The 25023-nt window shown below is 41.3% G+C and overlaps 2 protein-coding genes and 1 pseudogene across 2 annotated transcripts; 2 read left to right on the top strand and 1 right to left on the bottom strand.

Annotated features, from left to right (window-relative positions):
• The first annotated feature begins 1488 nt into the window (after positions 1 to 1488).
• Positions 1489 to 2515, top strand: LOC146456669 (uncharacterized; annotated as a pseudogene).
• Positions 2516 to 4766: 2251 nt separating this feature from the next.
• Positions 4767 to 24732, bottom strand: LOC146456667 (netrin receptor UNC5C-like). The gene is made up of 12 exons (XM_085092636.1): positions 24447 to 24732; positions 22018 to 22326; positions 20839 to 21135; positions 19803 to 19976; positions 18964 to 19227; positions 18129 to 18203; positions 17721 to 17834; positions 11327 to 11953; positions 10929 to 11209; positions 10080 to 10226; positions 9121 to 9309; positions 4767 to 6674 (listed from the first exon to the last, which is right to left on the bottom strand). The coding sequence occupies exons 1-12, from the start codon at positions 24547 to 24549 to the stop codon at positions 6165 to 6167; spliced, it is 3090 nt and encodes a 1029-aa protein (XP_084948762.1). The 5' UTR covers positions 24550 to 24732; the 3' UTR covers positions 4767 to 6164.
• Positions 12655 to 15765, top strand: LOC146456668 (uncharacterized). The gene is made up of 2 exons (XM_085092724.1): positions 12655 to 13102; positions 13772 to 15765. Exons 1-2 carry the CDS (start codon positions 12655 to 12657, stop codon positions 15763 to 15765), a joined length of 2442 nt encoding a protein of 813 aa, XP_084948850.1.
• Positions 24733 to 25023: the final 291 nt, after the last annotated feature.

Below are 25023 nucleotides of genomic sequence, written 5' to 3'. Positions count from 1 at the left end.
CCTAAAAGTTAAAAATGCCAGGCAGCCAGCTGTAAGAAAATATATTTAAATGTTAAGGTCAGGGACACAAGAATAAACACACATAAATACACACAAAAATAAAGTTAAACAGAGTTAAATAAACGCACTGTGCCGTGATACAAAACGTGTCTAGAATAAATAATTAGCAGTACAAGAGCGGATGTTTCATTGGTTCGCGGCAGTGGTGAGGGTGAGACTATCTCCACCGGGAGACTCGGGCGTTGATTTTCCGGAGGATATGTCGACTTTGAACAAATTTATTTGGTGTGCAGATATTTCTCCTGTGGCACGCTATAATGTAAAACATGTACAAACTTTTTACCTCCTCGAAGTTTACGTGCGGATATCCAAATACTGTATGTATTAGTATTATTAATATTACTATTATTATTAAACTGTTAGTAACCAATCAGAATAACAATAGCAGGTTTCAATTTTATTTAGCACTGAGGTAGTATGGTGTTAATTGGGGACATTATAAATAACGGACTAAACAAACTAAACAAAACTAACTTGAAAATTCCCAGCAGGTATTAACAAAGCATGGACGAGGCGAGATTTAAACAGGAGACTACCAAGTACCCTGTCTTGTTAATTGATCCTTCGCCACGAACAACGTCAACTGCTTTGCTTCAGGCGTACGTGTTCTTTTCCCGAAAAATTAATTTCAATGTTCTTTGGTCGCTTCAGCGTTGGCCCGCTTCTTTGGGTTTCGAAGAGAACAAATCCGTCCCTTGTGTCATATTTTTTTCAAAGCGTTCACAGTAAAACAAAGCCACGTTATTACCGAGATTAACTACGCGTCACAGTTAGTGAAGCTAACGCAGAGGATCCTACTGCTGACCAAACAGGGTGTCGGTGATTTTTAATTTCATCACCTAGTTACAGTGACGCAAAATGGTAATAAAGTTGGCAATCAAATGTGTACTAACGGACAAACAACAACAACAAGATATCAAATATGAATAAGGGAGAAACGAAGACTCTGAAAAAAATGTGTAATTATTTTTTCAGAAAGTTATGGCAACAAAGTCTAATTTTGTCATTCAAAAATAGAAAAATCACACTTTTGCGAAACCTGCCTGTCGAAATATGGCCGTACACAACCTCGTTCCCAGAGCGTACGATCCTTTTGGTCAGCGGTTGGATCTTAGGCCGTCATACCATGCCTAAGGAGTCTGGGGACGAGAATTGATTAATTATTCGCTACTAAATTTAAGACAAGCTTCCAAAGTTTGATGGCGCTTGGTTGCATTTTTAAAAGTCATGAACGCTCAAAAACACGTTGTTAGAAGCGAACTGGAACAGAAATGGAAATTGCAAGAGCGGCAGAGCCAGGTAAATTTTATTAAATTTTATTAAATTTTATTATTATTATTATTATTATTATTATTATTATTATTATTATTATTATTATTATTATTATTATTATTATTATTATTATTATTATTATTACTAATTGGTTGAAAGTGATCCCGATAAAGGAGATGAATTTTAACTTGAACAAAAGAGAATTCAGAGATGCAATCAAACTAAGGTACGACTGGGAGATCGCTGACCTACCGGCCATGTGCACATGTGGGGACTTATTTACCGTTGACCATGCTATGGTCTGCCGGCATGGGGGGCTGATTATTCAGAGGCACAATGAGATTAGGGACTTAGAAGCGGAAATGTTGCGCACGGTTTGCACCGACGTAGAGATAGAGCCAGTCCTTTAAGGGATCACTGGAGAAGAGTTAAATAGAGGTGCAAACAAAGCGCCCGATGCCCGACTAGATGTTCACGCTTGCGGGTTTTGGGACAGACAGCAATCTGCTTTTTTCGATGTTCGGGTGTGCCATCCAAACGCAGATTCGTATCGAGAACTGTCTCCGAGACGGATATTCCAACTACACGAAAATGAGAAGAAGAGGCAATACAGCAAGCGGGTTTTGGAAGCGGAGCAAGGGTCATTCACACCACTAGTTTTTACAAGCACAGGTGGAATGGCCGATGAATGCAAGAGATTCCATAGCCGCCTTACAGAGCTACTTGCGTTAAAGAAAGGAGATGACTACGCTACGACTATTTCTTGGATAAGGGCGAAAGTATCCTTTGCCATTCTACGATCAGCCTTGCTGTGTCTTAGAGGAACCAGTGAAAGAGAAGAGTAGCCAATATGTCTGACATTGACATTACATCGGAAAGTGCGCAAGCTAGAATTTAAGTAATGACTTTTTTTGTCAGTCGGAACTATTTTTTAGTGTATGATTGGAAACACTGTGACTGGGCATTTATTTAGAATATTTTTATTATGAGGGTATATATATTTTTATTACATCTGTGGAAATTGTTCTTTTATCTTCTGAACCAAACCCATATAAATTAGCTTTTATATATGAGATGTTGATATTTTACAATTTTATGACAGCAAACTGTAAAATCACTCAGGTTTTAATAGAATTCAAACTGTATCTAGTAGATTTTATTCTTGTAAATAATAAAGTTATTTCATTATTACTATTATTATTATTATTATTATTTTTTTTTTTTTTTTTTTTTATTATTATTTTATTTTTTATTTTTCTTTTTTATTTTTGTCAGTTTAAATGAATTTAATTGTTCCTCTCCGCGTCTCTGATTTAAAGTCAAGGCATCAAATACTCACATTATTCATTTTGATTTGATTTGATTTATTGGTAAACAGTTTTTTTACAACTGCACATTTATCTTCAAATACAGAAAGAAATTTGAATACTTTGACACTTTATTTTGACCGTAGCAAAATTCAAATGGGCATCAAGAATGAATTGGAAACAGAAATGGAAGCTATAAGAACGCCAACTAATTCGTTTTGATCAGCTTTAGAAGTTTTGTTTACGAAACAAATTACTGTACACACTCCACTCAAAAAAAATTACGTTTAGAATGTAATTATAAAGGCCATGGGATTCAGATATGTCTGCAGAGTTTCGCCTCTCACTTTACTATACCTCAATCTTATTTCTACAGCTCTATTGCAGATGGAAACGTGAATAAATAAATGACCATCGCAGGTATTTAAATAGCCAAAAAAAATCAGGCTTCCAAGCCAACTGGAAGGCGTTCATTTTGTGAATTCGTAATAAATCCGTCGAATTTTCGAAATACATATATTTGAACTGCGGATAAAAGAAAGAATATATAAGTGAATGAATTTCTGATGCAGTTGTGTACATAACTCGGTGTGATGGTCATTCTTATGAATTCTTTCATCCGCACTTCGAATATGTATTTCGTATATTCCATTTTCTTACGCCCCTTTAAGCTCCCCAAAACAATTCACACAAACAGCGTGCAAAATCACGAGATGTCGTGGTGTGTCTCCTAGTTGCCTTTTCAAATTTTCTTTCGAGAGGCGAATGGATAAATAAATCCTCATTCAAGCAGTCATTTTGTCTAACGGAATCAACGTCATGCATTATTAGGGAGATCATTGGTTAGAATTACGATTATGGCAAACGGCAAAAGACGGAAATGACCACGTAACCATATTTATCCCTCGCCTGTTTTCATTTCCTCAGTAAAACTGGGTAGCCTTGTGTTAGCATCAAAGGCCACAATTGTTTTGCACTTTTCTCATCTGTACACCTCAGCTCGTTTTCTTAAGGAAACAAACGGGCCGGAATCTCACGTTTGCCGTAAACTTGATTCTAAACTGAATTCTTACTGAACCATTCTCGACCCCAGAGTGTTTCGGCTTGAACGCTTAAGACGCAAAAAGGAAGAGCTCTGGGCTCGAGAATGTTACTGAACTTCACGTATTTATGCCAATCCTGCTGAATATGCGCAGAAAATCTTGATGTAAATAATGCCGGAAGTTTCACCGAACACCGGTTTTCGAAAAACTCAAGTAGATAGATCTTTACGATTTTATGTACGATTCTAAGGGTGTGTCTGAATCTGGTTTTTACGTATTATACGAATCTTGTTGTTTTACCCCTTTTGACAAGCATATAAAACCTTTTAAACCTCAATCTCGTGCCCAGAGCCCGCGAGCATTTTAGGCCAGCGGAAGCCACACGTCCTTGGTCCTGGCGATAAAACCTTGAATTTAGCCGTTCCGTTTTCTCTCTTGTTTTTGGTACGCGCTACCTACTGGGTCAACAATGATCTAACTGAAAGCCAGCGACACACCTGGCGATTTTAAACGCCGATCGCGGCGAATTTGAAACGATTTTCGCCACCGATTGATGCGGACACACTTGGCGATTTTTTTCGCCCATCGCAGCGATGTGGAAGTTTTGAAAACTGATGGGATAAAATCGCCCAACCTGGCCCCAGTTGTTTAAAGAACGGACAACTTTATCCACTGGATAAGTCACTGTCCAGCAGAGCAAATATGCTCCACCTAACGCTTTAGGCAAGTTTTCCACACAATCCCATACTTAAATTTCCCATTTGCTTCTACCCTATCCACAAATTATAGGGCTATCCGGAAAATCTTGCACATATTTTATCTGCTGGATAGTGACCTATCCAGTGGGTAAAGTTATCCGTTCTTTGAACAACTGGGGCCTGATGGGTTGGCTTTACTGGCGATTCACAGCAATGATCGTAGAAAATCGCGGGAACCGGCGGACACACTTGGCGAATGCTGGCGAATTTAATCGCTGATATCTGACATGCCAGATATCGGCAATTTTATAAATTGCTAGGTGGCTTAAGAGGAATGAACAAATACCAACCAGTGAAAATAAAGCACGCAGTAACGAAACAAGGAAGACAGTTTTCTTAGTCTTTTATTACAACAAACTACACTTGGTGAGATTCTACATTACAACTACATTAGAGCCAGGATATAACTAAGCTTTGTCTCACAAGGAGTTCAAAACTCCTTTCGTACGCACTCCTCTCGTAGGTATGCCTGCTTTTCTATATATTTATACTATATATTATATCTTTAGTTTTGGAAACAGTTTTTTACGTTATTTTTTTTTTTTTAAGTTCTGAGAATTTAACAAAACTTAAGTCAGGGCAATAGCTTAATGAATCAAATTAAAAAAAAATCGTTAAAAAAGGAAAACATACAAAATTAAATATCTTATAAGATTTGAAAAAAAAAATGGATGCATTAAATACATCAAACTACACGAACGACATTTGCGAGCCACAAAGGTTGAGTTGCAAGATGTGATTGTTTGTTGGGCGTCTTTATATACAATATGTACGCGCAGCAAATAATCGCAACTTGCAAAGAAATCTTTGTTGCATGACGAGTTGACGCACTAAAAGGTTGTTCCTCAACTTGGTCTTGAGCCAGCAAAATTGCGGGTCCGACATAGCCTTACAGTAAACGTCTTATACAGAAACAATTGCGCGCAACATTGCACCAACTTTCCGGGCAACCGTACGCGAACACCTCTACACGAAGACAGTCTAAACGTTTACACTTGGCTACGAGAAGGTTCAGGTTTTGTTTTGTTGTGTTTTTTTGTTGTTGTTGTTGTTGTTTGTGTTTTCTTCAACTAGCGCCGCATGCTTACGGTGCCTTTTTAGATGTAGGGATAAACAAAAAAGACCAAGACATGAAAGTCCGCACACTCCAATACATGTTGCTATCTCAGATGATCAAGAATGGTGAGGAACAGTTTCAAGACTGCCACACACATTTCCTGGGACGAAGCAAATAATGCAGAACTGCGTTTTAGTGACGACACAGGTGTCCTCCAGATGGCAAACAGACGTGCACATAGTCGCACGCACAAAAACAAGGGCTGTACTGTTCGAGGTAACAAACAGAAATGCACCAGCAAAGAAACAGACACATGCACGTAACTTAAAGATACAGTCCGCCATGCTTGAACGTAAATGCTTTCTGTTTCAGATCACTAACACAGCTTGTATAGGTCATTCACGGGACTATCACTATATTATTAGCCCACGTTGGAAAATCTCCGACGCGAGGTAGCTGTTAACTTCGTTCCTCGATCAACAAAACGCGTTGACGGTGGAATTCGTGGAGATAATCCTCGGATAGATATCAGTGCTGCAGAGCAAGCTGCTATACTAATCGTCGTCACATCAACGAAGCAGGCATTTCTCTTCAGCTTTCTGCCAATGCCATTTGTGGCTTCCAAGAAGCACTCTTCATTGAAGAGCACGTTTCTGATGAATGCAATCTAAACTTCAGTTTCTCTCAGCATTAAATGAGCCTCTATAAGGCTAGCAGCGTCCTCTCGGCCCATCTCATGAAGTTTTTCGGCCAGTCTATGGAGAGGGAATTTTTGTCCTTCCAACACAGTTAACAGAACATCAGTGGGTGATGCGCCCGGTTTGCGGTCTTCCAACCATCGAATGTGTTTCATCTCGTAGCCAAGATCTTCGGCCAACGTTCTCCAATCTGCTTTAGGATGTGCTGGATCAAGAGCAATAATAAGCTCGTTGCGTATTTTACGAGTCAGTGAGTCCGTGGACGGCAAAGGCTCGAAACCAAACGAAAAATAACCAGATGATGTGTGCTTCAGTTGAATGGGAGAAGAGGCAGGACTAGCTGCTGCCAGGGCACCTGATACGAGACTCGCTGTAGTGTCCTCTAATGAATGTGCACTTGCAGCCTTTGGTAAGTTTCCGGAATCCACAGCGCATGTACAACTTTGTTCCGTTGCTTTGTTACTGGATTCCGACTTTTCCTGAAACAAAAATGATACAGAATTATACGCACCGATCTAACAGCACATTCCGCGGTGAGCGGGCAAACGAGTGCGTCATAATTATTAAATTTTGCGCACATGGGAAGTTTCCTAGACATCTGATTCAAAATCAACAAAATACGAAATAAAATGCCACTTTTAAAAAGGTGTGGCGTGCGAGCAGTTTTAGCCTTCTTTACAAACTTACTGCCTCAAGTTTGAAGCAGATTTCTACAAGAAACTGGACACTTTTTTCCTTCTCCATCATTTTCATGGACTCGGCCCTTGAAAGTCTTTTGCTAACCAAGAATTGCCCTACTATACTGACAGGAGATCCATAAACAGATCGATCGATCGATCAATCAGTGTAATTACTCAATCAGAGTAATTTCTCGATCAATTTATTTTCATAGATTACGTATGTCAATCAGTCAGTAACTCAGTCCGTCGGTCAAGTCAGTGAGTCAGTCAAGTCAAGCCTCAGGTCAGTTAGCACGTCAGTCGGTATCTCAGTCACCCAGTCCTTCAGCCCATCAGTCAAGTCGCATGTCAGTCAGTCAGTCCGTTAGTCCGTCAGTCAAGTCAGTCAGTCAGTCAGTCAGTCCTTCAGTCCATCGGTTAAGTCAGTCAGTCCATCGGTCAAGTCAGTCAGTCAGCCAGTCAGTCAGTCCATCGGTCAAGTCAGTCAGTCCATCAGTCAAGTCAGTCAGTCAGTCCGTCCGTCAGTCCATCAGCCAGTGAGTCAGTCCATCCGTCAACTCAGTCAGTCCATCAGTCAAGTCAGTCAGTCAGTCCATCTTTCATTCCATCAGTCAAGTCAGTCAGTCAGTCCATCCATCAGTCTATCAGTCAGTCCGTCAGTCCATCGGTCAAGTCAGTCAGTCGGTCAGTCCGTCAGTCCATCAGTCATGTCAGTCAGGCAGTCAGTCCGTCAGTCCATCAGTCAAGTCAGTCTGTCAGTCCGTCAGTCTATCAGTCAAGTCAGTCAGTCAGTCCGTCCGTCAGTCTATCAGTCAAGTCAGTCAGTCCATCAGTCAAGTCAGTCAGTCCGTTCGTCAGTCCATCACTCAAGTCAGTCAGTCAGTCAGTCAGTCCATCGGTCAAGTCAGTCAGTCAGTCAGTCCATCGGTCAAGTCAGTCAGTCCATCAGTCAAGTCAGTCAGTCCATCCGTCAGTCTATTGGTCAAGTCAGTCAGCAGTCAGTCCTTCAGTCCATCGGTCAAGTCAGTCAGTCCATCAGTCAAGTCAGTCAAGTCAGTCCGTCCGTCAGTCCGTCCGTCAGTCCATCAGTCAAGTCAGACAGTCAGTCCGTCCGTCAGTCCATCAGCCAGTGAGTCAGTCCATCCGTCAAGTCAGTCAGTCCATCAGTCAAGTCAGTCAGTCAGTCCATCTGTCATTTCATCAATCAAGTCAGTCAGTCAGTCCGTCCATCAGTCCATCAGCCAAGTCAGTCAGTCAGTCCTTCCGTCAGTCCATCAGCCAGTGAGTCAGTCCATCCGTCAAGTCAGTCAGTCCATCAGTTAAGTCAGTCAGTCAGTCCATCTGTCATTTCATCAATCAAGTCAGTCAGTCAGTCCGTCCATCAGTCCATCAGTCAAGTCAGTCAGTCAGTCCGTCCGTCAGTCCATCAGCCAGTGAGTCAGTCCATCCGTCAACTCAGTCAGTCCATCAGTCAAGTCAGTCAGTCAGTCCATCTTTCATTCCATCAGTCAAGTCAGTCAGTCAGTCCGTCCATCAGTCTATCAGTCAAGTCAGTCAGTCCATCGGTCAAGTCAGTCAGTCGGTCAGTCCGTCAGTCCATCAGTCATGTCAGTCAGGCAGTCAGTTCGTCAGTCCATCAGTCAAGTCAGTCAGTCAGTCCGTCAGTCCGTCAGTCTGTCAGTCAAGTCAGTCAGTCAGTTAGTCAGTCAGTCCGTCCGTCAGTCTATCAGTCACGTCAGTCAGTCCATCAGTCAAGTCAGTCAGTCCGTTCGTCAGTCCATCACTCAAGTCAGTCAGTCGGTCAGTCTGTCAGTCCATCGGTTAAGTCAGTCAGTCCATCTGTCAAGTCAGTCCAGTCATGTCAGTCAGGCAGTCAGTCCGTCAGTCCATCAGTTAAGTCAGTCAGTCAGTTAGTCAGTCAGTCCGTCAGTCTATCAGTCAAGTCAGTTAGTCAGTCAGTCAGTCTTTCAGTCCATCAGTGAAGTCTGTCAGTCCGTTAGTCTGTCAGTCCGTCAGTCAAGTCAGTCAGTCAGTCAGTCCGTCAGTCCATCAGTCAAGTCGCATGTCAGTCAGTCCATGTCAGTGAGATAATGAAGTCAGTCACTCCCCTCATTCCATTTTTCCTTTTGGTCTGCTCTCCCCAGCCTGACTGTTACTGCGAAGGTACATACACCAAAAGCTGCGAATGGCAACCAACATTTCAACAACCTCCTGAGTACACACACACAGTATTCAAAATACTCACGCTAAGTCTGGGTCGCCTTTGCTTGGTCTCCGTGGACACGATGACTTCCGTTTCATCGCCATCTTGACAATCCTGTTTGACTTCAAATGTTGCTCGAAACTGAGGCACACTGGAATCAGCCAAGGTGAAAACAAACGCACAGCTGGGCATGCGTTCAATCCCCTCCCATACGTGCTGAAAGCGGATTTTCTAACGAGTGACAAACAAAAGATTCAAATGACATTTTATCACACAAAACAAGTAATTGGGCTGCTCAAGCTTATCCATGCAGACTGTTTTCTTGGACAACAGCTTTGACAAATTTAATAAAAGCAAGAAAATGGAATCTCTGGTACCATGGCTAAGGCCTAAATTTGTTACATGCACTGTTCTAGCAAAACTCAAGATAAAATTAGGACAAGGCATCAACATTGTTAAATCAAAGATTGCCAGTTTCCGGTCAGTTTTAAAACAATTTTCTGTTTCATTCGGTTAAAAATTGCTCAGTCTTTACTTCCTCTGTGCACAACATTTTCAATACAGAGAGTGTACGAAAAAGTAAATTCACTAGGCAAAGGAATTGACATTATCCTAGTTATCAGATTCCTTCATGTAAAAGCCCAGTGATGGGTGAACAAAGTCATCAGTTCTTGTCGATAGCCATCAGATGTCCAGAGGATAAGGTCACGTTTTTAGAAATGGCCCGGACAGTATGGGAAATGATGTTCAAGACGCTCAGAAACAGCCTTAGGTTGCGTTCGATTGACCCTTTTGTGGAATAGGAATACATGTACATGCAATGATGACAAAAACTTTCTCATAATAGGTTTTCTTTACTTACTGGAGTACAAAATGTCTCTTAAATTTTCGTGTATCAGGGCAAGTTTGCAGAAATGTCTTCCCAAATTTACCTAAAAGAGAAATCTAACTGCTATTCCGCGACCTTAGACTGCAAATAGTCAAATGGGCAATGCTCAAACCTTTTGATCTCCTGATGTGTTTGTCCAGCCCCGATGATAATCTGTAAGTTTAACCAAAAGGTCACCTCCTCCATCCCTGAAGTGAAATGGCTTGGGTGCATCCCTTAACAATCCTCCAAGCCTCTCTATTTCTTGACTGTGAACACTCTGGAAGGGAACACAACACATGATGCTACCTGGCACCAAGCATTTTACATGTAAGAAATACATGTATGTTAGATGCAGTTTTCATTTGACTGTCATAAAACCAAAACCAAAGTAATGACTCTGGCCAATCACGAGAGATGTAATCTCATTGGCTGAGAAAGTTGTACGAGTTTTGCTGACCAATCACAGAGCAAATTCAAGCAAAACCAAAGTAATCACCAAATTATTTTCGACACTCAATAATTGACAGTTCAATTTTTTTAAAAACGTTCTACTACAACGACACAACAAGCAATACGGATTTGAAGAACGGGCAGGAAAAACAACCACAGGAACAATCTCATTCACCAACACAAATTACATTAACTGAAAAATTTCAGGACCTGCAGGTAGTTTTTGAGCAATTCGAGGTGGGCTCAAAGAACAAGGGGATATTAAAATAAAAGAATGAAAACGGTAACTCTGGAAGAAATAGGGTTAATTCTCTTGACTGACGCAATATTATTGTGCAGTGAACAGGATATCACAAAACCAAACAGAAGAAAAGACTGCGGTGAATTGAAGCATTTAGAAAGTTTTAAACTACTCATAGTGGGCATTGCAGCCCCTCAATGCTCCCCTTGGTCCGCACTTAAAGCTAAAGAAGCAGCCAGGGGCTTTGCTGTCTACAGTTGAGCAAATAGCAGAGACTACACTACAAACCTCCAAATGAACTTCAGTGTCACCAACACAATACACCCTGACTACACAGTCTCCATCTGCCTCAGGTGGGGTCACATAAGCCACAATTCGCACTGTTTTCTTGGCTTCTACCCCGGAAGTTGACTCTCCTGTCACAGCGAAGTTGGTAAAGTGATCGACCAAAAGATGGACCATGTTTGGTTCCACTATAGCTAAGCACGGCTCCGAGCCATCCTGTCTATTAATGTCAATCAACTGCTTCCAGTCCGTAGGCGTCCCAGACTCACTCTCATTGTACTGGACTAAGGAAACAAAAGGAAACTCAGGTTTATGAACTGACAACTTTTTTACTGTTACAGTCGAAAGTCGAGAACTTGTTGATAAAACTAACCAAGAATCTCGCCATAGTTTCTGCTCACCTTTCAGATTCCAAGCGCCATCCTCAAGAAGAGCACAGTGCGGAATGCTGAGAATGACAGGACGTTCAAACTTGAGGCCACTTGGACCACACTTCACCACTGGACTCAGCAGCGCCTGCTTGTTAGTGACTTGTGGATGTTCCTTCTCTTGGTTCATAATCGCTATGAAGATCCCCTCAGTGTGCCCCTCAGGAATGGCCTGTGGTGGTACAATAAGGCTCACTCCAGTGTCGCCAATGGTAAACTTGCCACCATTGTGATCTACCAGTCCCCTGGCAACCATTTTGGGATCAGCATTTTCTGGAAGGTTGGTGATATTCCACATCATGCGAGAGATCTCTGACGCTGTTGACTTGTTACTGACAGAGGAATTTGTCCTGTTATAATCACGCTCCCTACCCGTCTTCTCCTCATTTACCATTTCAGGTTCGTCATGTTTCACAACTTCCGTTTGACCAATGTGTTTTGTCTCGGGAGGTTCTTTGAGCGACGGCTGGAACTCCAACTCTTCCTCCAAAATTGGAGATCTTGCCCTGAGCTTTCCAGAACATGTTGCTGCCAACGAGTAAGAGTCTGAATGAATGATGAGGGGTGAACTACTATCCAGTGTAGCACTTTTAGATGTTCCTGCAGATATAGAACAAGCAACCAATTAACAAACACCCTACTAACTAGACATGGCCAGGGATGAAGAGCGTATTCAAGACAAAAGGTCCAGAGTCATGCTCAATGGCCTCTAGGAGTCTGGGGGAAATGGATTTGAAACACAGAGATTTTGACCATTTCCAACATTACAACACAACATTACCTTCACCAACCTACATGTATAGTGCATTTTAGATCACTTTCTGTTGTTTTAGCTCAGATGTACTGGAGTTTGGGCGTATGGCCTTGAATTCCTTCAGGAAACGTTGCTTCAACACTGCTTTGTGCTTTGTTTGATATAAAACCTATTTAGAACTATGGGCAAGATTTCTGTTTTTATAACAAAACAAAAGCTCAAAGCAACAGATAAAACATTGAGCAACGTTTCCTGAACAAATTCAAGGCCACATGCAAAAATTCCGGTGAATCTGAACTGAAACAATAAAAAGTGCTCTGAAATGCACCATAGGTTGATTTTGAGCTTCGCTTAAAATGTTTAATTCGACGCGCGCAACCTTTAGCAATTACGTGTCGCAATAGATCTTATTTTAGTTAATTATTAATGTAGCTCTATATATACCGCCACGCACGTGGTCGAGACAATTATTTTACGAGTGATTCGCTCTGTGTAAAGCTAGTTAATTCTTATACTTGTGATTGTGAAGTTAATCTTTTTTTTTAATATGTCTGAGTCCAAGTACAACCTTCGTTCTCGTAAGCAACTCGATTACGCTATGATACACGCTGGGAAAGGTGTACAATTCCCAACATACGGATTCTCTCCCGCTCCTCGTCCTCTCTCAGCGCCAGTCGGAGATACCACGCCTCACAACTATCAAGGACACGACTTCACCGAAATGAAACGTCTGTTGGAGGAAGAAAAAGAAAGAAACAAAGTCCTAGAGGAATCCTCCCAGGTTGAGCAAATGAGGAAAGAACTTGAGGCGCTTCGCCTGCGCAACGCCATGTTGGACAAGCGTGCTGATCAGGATAAAAAGAAAACCACGCTAAAAGATCTGCGCACCAACCAGCTCGTGTCTTCTACAGTGGAACAGTTTCTTTCCCAGCTAGACGACAGTAGCAGTGAGGAAAGTGAGGATGACGACAAGACTCAAAGGAAATCCACTAGAGGTAGGCGCCACACTTTAAGATCAGGGAAGGCCAGTAAATTAACTAGCCGCGTGGTCAACCCTCAGTTATGGCCCCACAGCCATTTGAGTTTGTCATATGTTTCTAAGGACAAAACATACGATGATCTAACCCTGGCTGAATTCGCAGCCGGATACGCAGCTATTCTCCAAAGGCCTAACCTCCCACCACAAGAACTTCGCGCCCGCATTGTTCATCTTTCCTCCCTGATGTATTTGGCCACACAGTTCACTTGGTCTTCGGTCCGCGATCTTCACGCGGGCGTGCTTTTTGAAATCGAATGTGGTCGGGCTGACTGGGGAGATTCGTTTACTCATTTGGAGTCAAGGATCCTTCAAGCCCCAGTAAAACCATCATCTCGGGCGGGGTCTTCGCGCACCGACGGCTCCACCGCGGTCTTCTTTTGTCGTGATTTTCAACATGGCGTCTGTAAATTAAACAAAGATCACTACGGTACCCTTCGAGGAGAACGCAAATGGCTGCAGCACATTTGTGCTCGGTGCTGGGTGGACACGCGTGTTGCTGCTCGTCATACGGAATTTTCGAAAGAATGTCCTTTGGCGGTGGCAAAGGATTCCCACTCTTCCGGAACGACTGCACCCTGACTAGAGCTTTTAGAACCGCTAAATCACGACTCTCCTTGTTTTCAAGACTCAAGACTTTCCGTTTCAGACTCAGTTAAACCAGACTCTAGACTTTGTTCATGTTTTCAAGACTCTCTATCTTCTGTGGAAGACAAGTGTTATCTAGACTCTAGACTAAGCGGGGTGGTTCACTCTGATCCTGGCAGTGCGAGTGCCACACCCTTGCCTTCCTCGCAAGTTACGGTTCCTTTAGTTATTGATGATAATTTTACTGATGTTTGCTCATCGCTGCATGTAGTGCAGCCTAGTATTAGTTCTAGTTTAAGTTCTAGGCTGGGTATTTCTTCCCAATCGTTCGTTACCCCAGACGCACTTCCTTTCGAGACAAATTTCTTTGTCACATTACATAATCAAGTTTACGCTAAGGGGCAACCCAATTTTTTAGGCGCGCGTTTATCTGTGCCCACTTCGTTGCATCTTTCCTTGTGGCGGTCTTTACTGACCGAGTATTCCGATGTGGAAGTTTGTGACTTCTTAGAGTTTGGGTGGCCCATCGGTTACAATTATCACGGGGTTTTACCTTCTAGTGATTTTCGCAATCACAAAGGTGCACTAGACTTTCCGTCCGCCGTTGACAGCTACCTGTCAACGGAACTTGCGTTAGGTTCCGTTTGCGGTCCATTTGCTCGCAATCCTTTCGTGGCGCCTATCGCCTTGTCTCCTTTGAATTCAGTTCCAAAGCCGGACAGCAATGAACGTCGGTTTATTCTTGACCTCAGCTGGCCGGCCGGTTCGTCGGTCAATGACGGCATTTCTAAAGATTTCTTTTTGGGTGAACCTGTGTCGTTAACTTATCCCACTGTAGACGACATCGCAGAGCGTATCGTTCAGCTGGGGCCGGGTTGCTTGTTGTTCAAACGTGATCTAAAACGTGCTTATCGTCAGTTGCCGGTAGATCCTTTCGATTATCCTTTGTTGGGATATTCGTGGCAGGACAAGTTGTTTTTTGACGTTCGATTGCCAATGGGTCTCCGGTCCGCTGCTATGGCTTGCCAGCGAGTCACGAACGCGGTATGTTTTATGCTCTCGCGGGTCGGTTGCAACGTTTTGAGTTATTTAGACGATTTCATGGGGATCTCCGCGCCGCGCACTGCCTTCGCCGATTATGCGCTCACTGGTTCGTTACTACAGGCCTTAGGGTTACAAGAGTCGTCTCACAAGGCTTGCCCTCCGTCTACTCGAGTTACTTGTCTCGGAGTTCTCTTCGACACGATAAATTTTACTATGTCTGTTACGCCGGACAGACTCTTGGAATTGCAAACGGATTTGTTACCTAAGTGGCTCACTAAAAAGTCCGCGACCAAAACCGAGCTACAATCTCTGATAGGCAAACTTGCCTTTGTTTCCAAATGCGTTCGGCCGGGCCGTTTGTTTCTAACTCGCATTCTTGACACTTTGCGTTCCTTGCGGCGCAATCATCATCGGGTCAAGTTATCGGCCGAATTTCGGAAGGATATCCGCTGGTGGATGCGGTTTATCAACGTTTACAATGGTGTATCTCTTATTCCCACGCAATTGTGGTCTGCGCCCGATAGTATTTTTTCTACCGACGCCTGTTTGACAGGTTGCGGGGGTATGTCATCCGAGCAGTATTTTCATGTCGAATTTCCGCCGGAAGTTCTCCTTCAATTCACCGCTATTCATCTTCTTGAGGCCTTAGCTATCGTTATAGCTCTTCGACTCTGGGGTCGTTATTGGCGTGGACTACGGATTATGGTTCACTGTGACAATTTTTCCGTTGTCAGTTCCTTAAACTCCGGTCGCGTTCAGGATAAATTGTTAGCAGCTTGTTTGCGAGAAATTTGGTTTCTCGCCGCGGTGCATGAGTTCGAAATCCGCGCTTGTCATCTTTCGAGTTCTGAAAATCGTGGGGCCGATTTACTGAGTCGTTGGCACTTGAACTCTTCCTTTCAGAACGAGTTCTTCTCTACGTATGGCCTCCTTGGTCTGCAGCCAGTTTCAGTTTCTGTGGACATGTTTCAGTTGTCGGATACTATCTAATGTTTTTTTTTTCCTTCACTTCATAATATTGTTTTCTTGCCTTTTGTTTTTCTAGATTCATTATTAACAAAGCTACAGAGAGATCTTAAGAAGACGCGACGAGCGGCGTATGCGGACGGCACGCATAAAAACCACAAGACTCAGTGGAGGGCTTATCTCTACTTCTGTTTTTCCTTCGATCTTGAGCCTCTCCCGGCAACTCTCGATACCATATGTTTGTACTGTCAGTTTCTTAGCCGTTCCATGACTCCCCAGTCCATTCGTAATTATCTTAGCGGGGTCAAGCTTCTTCATGTTTTCACGGGGTTCGAATTCCCCTTTTATGAGACGCCAGAGTTAAAATTAACTTTACGAGGACTCGATCGTATCCTCAAACATGCTCCTTCGCGTGCTCCGCCTGTCACGCCGGAGTTGCTGCGAGAGTTAATCCAGTGTGCTAGTACTTCTCCTCATGATTTAGTTTTTTCCTGCGCGTTTCTCTTCGCCTTTTTTCTTTTCGCGCGAATTTCTAATTTGGCGCCAGCATCCGTCGGTTCCTTTGATCCCTCTAAACAACTTTGCAGGGGAGACATAGTTGTTACTAGTTTTGGATTGTCGATTTCCTTTAAATGGTCTAAAACAAATCAGACAGGTTCCAAGTTGCTGAAACTTCCATTATTGTATACTCCAGACCCTAATTTGTGCCCGGTTCGTGCATATCTTCGCATGTGTTCTTGCTTGCCTGCGCCCGCTTCGGCGCCCGCCTTTTTCACGAATTTCCGTGCAGGTTCGTACTTTGTCATCACTAAAACGCAATTTGTTTCGGTTTTTCGTAGCCGGCTGGCCCGCCTAGGTGTTCATAACCCTTCTCGTTTTAGGGGACACTCCTTTCGTCGAGGGGGAGCTACATGGGCCTTTCACACAGGGGTCCCGGGTGAACTGATTCAAATTTATGGAGACTGGGCGTCAGACGCATATAAATGTTACCTTGAATTTTCCGAAGATGCTAAGCTTCGCGTCGCACGGGGGATGGTTGGTGCACTTCCGGAGGCACTTAATTCCTAATTCGTTCGAACAACTGCTTTCCTTTTGGTTTGGCGGTTTTGGCGGTCGAGAGGTTTGTCTGTGGAGTGATTGTGTAGTTTTCCTGTTTTCCGCCTTTCATTTCACTGAATAAACCTCTCATGGTGCCAAACCTAAAGAAACGTGTTTGTTCTTTGAGTTGATATTATTATAATATTAGGAAGGAGAATTGGTTGATTTTGAGCTTCGCTTAAAATGTTTAATTCGACGCGCGCAACCTTTAGCAATTACGTGTCGCAATAGATCTTATTTTAGTTAATTATTAATGTAGCTCTATATATACCGCCACGCACGTGGTCGAGACAATTATTTTACGAGTGATTCGCTCTGTGTAAAGCTAGTTAATTCTTATACTTGTGATTGTGAAGTTAATCTTTTTTTTTACCCTCCCTACCCACCCGTTCTTGGGTCGAGAGGTTTGTCTGTGGAGTGATTGTGTAGTTTTCCTGTTTTCCGCCTTTCATTTCACTGAATAAACCTCTCATGGTGCCAAACCTAAAGAAACGTGTTTGTTCTTTGAGTTGATATTATTATAATATTAGGAAGGAGAATTGGTTGGTTACGCACCAAGTCCACCTGAATTCTTGAAAGGAACAAGCCATGATCTGCTCTAGTGCATTTTGGACCAACTAAAATGTTTGAGCCCTTGAAAAATGTTAGCCTAACTTTTTTCAAGATGCAGTCCATTTTGAAGCAGTCCATCTGTGGCCAGACAGACACTCATCAAAAGTTTTAGTACAGTGCGGTGGTAATATTGTTTAGGTTTATCAAAAATATGTTATTTTAGTGGATTTTGAACTGTTTGACCTCATTATGTAACAATGATGTTTTTAAAAGAAAGACAATGGGAGCAGAGATTCTGAACAAACAGGCTTGACAGATTGATTCCTTACCAGCTTCTAGCCCTGTCTCTGACCGCTTTGATCTCATAATCCTGGACACAAGTGCTACTGCCCCGAGAAGAAGAATCACAATCCCTGCAACTATCAACCCTATGACAACGGCGCCTGTATTAAAGAAAATGATTTCAATTCAAAGATTTATAAGGAAGGAGTAATAATTATGTTATGATGAAATTTGTTAACATTCCAAATACCAGCAGAAATGAATTGACTACGGGTCCCTTATAACAAATAAAGTCAACTCCCTTGCTCTTGAAATTAAAGATGTCAAGTTACATGCAATATTGTCCTGGGGTGGGCCAAACATTCAATAAGGCAGAGGATGAGTTAATTTTGAAATTGTTTGATTCCTGGCGATAATATGCAGTGTTATCTACACAGTAAAGCAGAATTTCTTACCCAGTTTCCTATCAGGGCTAGGATCATCTACTTCAGTAGGTCCAATTTTGCAACCTAATTCCAAGCATGCACTACCTGGAAGATGAGAGAAAAGTTTCTTATGAAATACACGCACACCCAAGCTGTATGTATGTAGTAAGTGCATGTTATCTTTTGTAACTAAAGTGAACAGAATATGGCTTTGTCATTCATCAATGGATATACGTTTCTAAAGGACAATAATACAATGATAATGAAAATACAGCAAAAAATAAATAATACAGAGAAATTATGTAAACCCAAATTTAATATGCATGGAAAGAAAAATTACAGTTATCTCCTCTATTTAATCAGCTTCCCTCTATTTAGCCTAATACTCGCCAGATAAAACTGGTTCAAATCAAAATTATGAATATGAGACAGAGTTCTTTGCATCATACGTTCAATTTGTCTGTTAAGGCTACCACAGTCATTATCTTACAATGAGGGAAGACGATAAACACACAGACCTTGGATACCCTGAGTAAACCTACAGAAAAACTACTGCCAATTGTTGATTGGAGTTGTCTAGAATATTTTAGTGACCAATTCATATATTTTATGCCTACTTCTGGATAGTTTTACATTGGTAATATTTATTATATTTAATATATATTAGCCTCTAATAAGTAGTATTATTAGTTATAATTTGAACTATTTTTTTTATTTTATCTTACTTTAGATGCACAGCTTCATTGTAAATATTATTAAGTGTTTATGAATTCTGTGCCTAGATACAAAGTAAAGATCTATCTAGATCTAAATCCATAGATATTGCTTATCCAATAACGCTTGAATGACAAACAGTCAAACTCACCCACACCATCAGAAACTGTTAAATTGAATGAACACCTGGCTGTCTGACCAAACTGATGCGTCGCAACATATGTAATGACATAAACTGCAGGTGTTGCATTCAGCTCCACGGGCGGCTCAGCCCAGGATGGGCTGACTTGAACAGTAAAATTTGTTCCGTTCTTTCTGTTGACAACTTGAGGGTTATTCCAAGAAACAAGTTTTGATGGGCCGTCTGAACGATTGATATAAACTTCAGTGTGGTTAGGGCAGGTAATTTCCAAATCTAGAAAGAAATTTAAAACATGTGATAAGAATTACATTGTATGCATGTGTAAAAGCACAAAATGACTAATATTGGGATACCCTGTGAAAGTGGAATCTTGAGCATGCATCTAACAATGTTCAAGATACATGTTTCAGGGAGTCATACATGGACTGAACAAGAGTTCATTAGTTGTGGGATCCAACTTGTCAGGTCGGGAGACCAAATCATATTCATGTCACAGAACACTGTTCTTAAGAACACTTCTTATGGACACCATTTTATTTAAATAAGTAAAATTAAAGTGTTTAAAGATCACAATACTCGGGGGTCATGAGCAATGACAATTAAAATGCAAGTACAAATATAAAGAAATATAAATTCATAATATATAAAACAATGTAAGTAAAAAATTAATTAGAAAATAAATATTAATGCTGCAATATATTTAGCTAGGGCTATTATTTTATACTAAATTGAAAATACATGTAAATCATTTATTAACACCTTCCTTGGCAAAATTATATATACAAACATGACTAAACATGTACATGTACATACACGTACACTGTATGTACCATCAAATGGTGCCTTACCTGGACAAATGTCCTGACATGGCTCCTCTTTAAAGCTTTCTCCATGATTGCAAAACTGTCCACCATTTTCTGGTGTTGGATTTGTACAGAAGCGTTTCAACATTCTAGTGCCATTACCGCATTTGGAAGCAGAACAAGATGAGAGGGGACGCCAGGCAGACCAGCCACCATCAACTATAGGAAAATAAGTGAAGACAAATCAAACCACTAACAGTGACTTCAGTCTAAAAGAGATGAGAACAACTCTTGGTTTCAAGTACTGCTCAAAAGTAAGTTACAAGTTGCATTTCATTTCTCGCAAGACATGACTCTGTTCTCTCAATACCATATTCTTGACTCTCACGACGGGAGTCTCGTCTTGCAAGAGTAAATGACAGGAAATTTTTGGAATTTATCACAAGCATATTATCCTGCAAGAAACCAGTCTACTTTGAAGATGTGTTGCAGATCAAATGAATGACTCTTGCCACTGATTCAACTTTCAAAAAAAAAGATTTGCATACATAATAGGTTGGCCAAAGGCAAATGATCAGAAAAAAGGAAACAATACATATTGAGACTGACTAGAACGACTGAGTATGTGCAATGAGTGGAAAAGATGAATTTAAATTTTAACTCAATATATAGGTCACTGTAAGCTTGTGCCAAATCTATGGGAGCATAAATTGACTTGAGACGTGTATTGACCATGTACATGTATGCACCTGTGTACATGTATTATTGTCAGTAATGGTGCACTGCTAATAAAAATTAATAACAAAAATGAACAAATGGACAGGCCAGACAATTAGTCTTCAAGTTACAAAACTTTTCTTTGTATCAATCAGATGTACAAAATTATCAGTCCAAACTTGAACTTTCTTTTTAAAAGTAACTTGTACAACAAGGTTGTCAAAGTGGAAAGATCTTAGTAGAAGCAAAGTGAGATACAAGTAAGTCCTCTTAAGGACTTAAAATTGTCTAAAGTACTGTTATCACTAGATAATTATATTCTCGGTGATAACATTGACTATCAGCAAAAGATCAACAAACGTACCATACACATTTAGCTTGATTGGATCACTTTTCCTTGTTCCTACAAGATTTTTTGCTACACATAAATACTGGCCAGCATCTGATGACTGCACCTTCCTTATTAAAACCAGTGAAAAGTTAGCCTGGGTGGTCACCTGGACTCTTCTATCTCTGAGTGTATTCAGAGGAGCCCCATCTTTCTCCCAGGACACAGCTGGTCTTGGTACACCTTTGGGAGGCTGACATCTCAAAGCCACCATGGAGTTTTTGTGAACTCTCCTGTCATGTGACGGTGAAATTAAGACATCTTGGTTTAGATCTAAAATCAAATAAACACAAAAAAATTTTACATGTCAAAAAATCACACAAAATGTCTTGTTGTCTTAAGACTACTAATTAATTTGTGTATCTTACAAATTAATGTTAAAGTCTGATCAATGTAGATCTAAGAGTGCATAAAATCTGAGACTCTGTCTTTAAAATCTGTTTTTACATACATGCATCTTAAGTGGCTTAGGTACCTCAATCAGCCTGTGTATTAGGTGTCAGAAAATCTGTCAAATTCTATAATAATATTGTTCTTCATTGTAACTAGAAGTGGAGAACTCCTTGCCATCTTTGCCTTAATTTCCAATGTTTCCTAAAGGTGAAATGCTTTTAGTGTATAAGTAGTTAACGATGATCAAATGTTGGCCTTATTCTCTCTGACTTTCACCTCCACTCAAACACACCAAGAAATAAAACTGTACGATTCCCAGATTGGCAAAATAATACCACAGTAGTCAGCACAAACAGACACTATAGCCTGTTTGGCAAACATTTAGTAAGGCCTTATCATCCACGAAGTCTGGCAGGATTGAATGGACAGGCTGCATATGTGCATGATTATGTGGCCTAGCTCAACTGAGGATTACAATCATCCTGTTGCCAGGGCTGTCATTACATTTTGAGCTAGCTGTCACCTTTATCTTCTCACCCATAACAAATCTGTTGCTTTGTGAGCAAACTATACCAACGAGAGGCCAATTCACACATGACATTAAGGTCCCATCAAGCATACTCAGCCGCAACATGTTTTACAGGTTATGGCCCTGACAGCCCTGCGTTGCTACAGTGTACGTTGCAGAAAAGGGATTGAATTTTAGACTCAAAAACAATTTTGAGTACTGCATGAACAAGAAATACTATTCAAAGGACTTACAAGCTAACATAACCACTGCATTTCGACTCTTTCGAATGAAGCCTCTGTAACCAGTAGCTAGACAAACACAGGACACCTCATTAAGAGAGCTAGCCCTCATCAGAGTATAGGAGATATCTGCCACCAGCATTGTCACATTCTGGTCATTTTTATGAAAAAATATTTCGTCGGGGGTGAGTCCCCCAGTACAGTTGAACTTTAGCTTGGAAACAAACTTTGCTTCACAGAACAAAAGTGAAGGGGAATTAGGCAGCACATGTCCATCGTCGGGTTCTGTGATAAAGACAGGTTTAGCTGTCTCATGACTCTCTGCAAAAGAAAAAAACAAAATAAGGTTGGGAAACATTGCTCTTGTTAGGAAGGAGATGGTTTCTGGCAGATGCATGGTCTTCTCCATAGATTTTATCAACTTCTCATTCAAAGAATTAGAAACCCATTTCTTTCACAAGCACTGGGCACTTGTTAATAGACCTCTTTCATAATGGAGGGCATAATTAGTATTCTTTTATGTGCATGCAAATAAGCCTTCTTGACCTCGCTATTGAGTGAAAGTACTTTTGTTTTTACACATGCTAGCGAGGCCAGGAAGGCTAATTGAAATGCACACAAAAGAATAACAATTAAGCCCTCCATTTATGAAAGAGGTCTATAGATCATTTCTAAATTGCTGTTAACCTCATTATGAAAGCAAGGCTAAGTGCAAAGCTTTTCGTATGAAAATTAGTTTTGTTTGCACATGAATAAAAACTAATTTTCATGATAAAAACTTTGCCCTCAGCCTTGCTTTCATAATGAGGTTCAAAGCAACTCAGAAATGGCCTATTTATTACGTTGTATTCAGAACAACAGTAAGGACCAGTAGTTCCAGAATTAGATATCCATACTTAAATCCTCTTCCTCCCCCCCCCCCCCCCCCCCACACACACACACACACACAATTCCAGGAGGGTGCGACACTACACAGGGCAAAACACAAATCAACAAATATAAGGAAAAATTTGAATTTCCAGAGGGATTTTATCAGAAAATAAAAGCCATGGCCATGGCATCTATGGGGAAGGTATGGATATTTTCTGGAACTAAACAATGCAACCAATTTTTTTTTTTTTTTTACTTTGGGCATAACTATGTAAGTAAAGCTCATAGTTTAATTTACATCTAAGGGGCAGTCTGCATGTGAGGTAACAGTAACTTCTCACTGTTGCATCCATTTTTCACACAATATCTAAACTTAGCCAGCATCAGGCTGGCCCAACTCACATTATGCCACACTGAAACTTAGGCCCAGTTTATATGGAGAAAAGTTGTCCCTGGTAGAAGGGTCACTTGCCTACCCACGCTACCCTGGGCGAGCCAACTTTTCTTACATTTCCTTACAAAACTCGGAGAACTGTTTACATGAGAAACAAATAGTTGGCTCAGCTGGAAGAGTGACCTGCCTAGCTGGGTCACCCTTTTTAGATGGTAGGGTCACCCTCCTAGCGGGGTCAACTTTTCTCCATATAATAATTTGGCTCGCCCAGCCGGGTCAACTCCATCAAGGTGAGACAATCAGAGCATGCGCGAGCGCTGTTGGCTCGGGCAAAGGGGTCAACTTTTTTCTCATATAATTGCTTGCTGTAGTTGACTTGGCTGGGAGAGTGACCCTCTTTCCCGCGACAACTTTTCTCCATATAAATGGGGCCTTACAGTATCTCCACAAACAGAGCCAGCCCAACAAACTTAGCTAGGCTGGTTCAAGTTGTTGGCTGGTAAATTTCAAAAGCAGCATTTTTTCCATCAGGCAAGCAGAAATATATGATGGAAGGGGGTGGGAAGCCCGGGTGATTGTTACAATGCTTTATTGTTTTGCAAATTGTGAGGAAGCAAAATAAGTGACAAGTGACAAGTAAACAATCGCTGAAGATTGCACGTTTGTGCCGCAGGCAATTCCTGTTGTACAAATGAACAAAAAACCAATGGCCGGTCTGTATTGACTGTTTTACCATGAATTCGATGAAACCAGAGAAGGTAAGCTTAATTAAGCTTATCTCAAGCGCAGGATGCGTACGTGAGTACGTGACCTTGGGAAAATGAAAAAGAAAAAACAATTGAAAAAAACCACCACGCGGGCGAGTGCAAAATCAGTGTACATGTACTTTGCTCCACGTGGAAAAATCCCACACAGATAACATTTAATGGAGCTGTAAAATTATTTAAGCACACAACCACACAATTAAGCAAATTATGGACACAGTTGTCAGTTTTTACATTTGACAGTCTGCTGAGCAACTTGCACGGGGCTGACACAGGTTTTCGTATTGTTGTCAAACTGCGTAAGCTAAGTTTTTGTTAGAGCGCCTCGTTCTTCGTTTCCCAACACCCAGGCGAAACGCAGTGATTCATTATTCACTTCTCTATGAAAGGAAGAAATTAATAAAAATTCTTACTTGAGTCTGTAAGTTGAGCTTGATCCTGCGAATAGCTTGATCCAAGCGCGACGGAAAACACGACCCACAGCAGCCTCGTGTTAAGCTTAAAGCGGATTTCCATGATGTTGTTTTAACAGGTCCGTTCCTTTCTCATCTACACTTCGTCTAAGACTTTCTAAATAACATTTCCGTTAATAATCACTTTGTCGGAAAAACTTCTTGTCTTGTAAAACGGTAATAATTTGGCCTATACTCAAGAGATTCTGCTGCTCTCGCCAGAAAAACAATCTTTATGTATTCTAAAAATAGCACTGGCGTCACGAGCGAGCGAGCCTGAAACGACAAATGACGTCAAATGTAGAACATTTTCCGGAAATTGTCCGGAATCGTCATTCAGAAATAGACGTTATTTAAAAGTTGACTAAACAAAAAACATCCTGGCTTTGTTTTTTACTGGTATACCGCCAACTTAATGGTGCCTTTTTTTTCGGTGTTCTTAAGCAAGCGATGGGAACTGTCAGGAAACAGTACTGAAACAGCGATCAAAATAAAATTCAAAAGCAGAATAGACCCGCAACGCGTGTTAAAAATCGCT

This window comes from Pavona decussata, unplaced genomic scaffold (genome assembly GCF_977016875.1).
Source record: "Pavona decussata unplaced genomic scaffold, jaPavDecu1.1 SCAFFOLD_254, whole genome shotgun sequence".
Taxonomy (NCBI): domain Eukaryota; kingdom Metazoa; phylum Cnidaria; class Anthozoa; order Scleractinia; family Agariciidae; genus Pavona; species Pavona decussata.
Note: the sequence above shows the minus strand (reverse complement) of the source record. Positions and strands in the feature narration are given on the sequence as shown.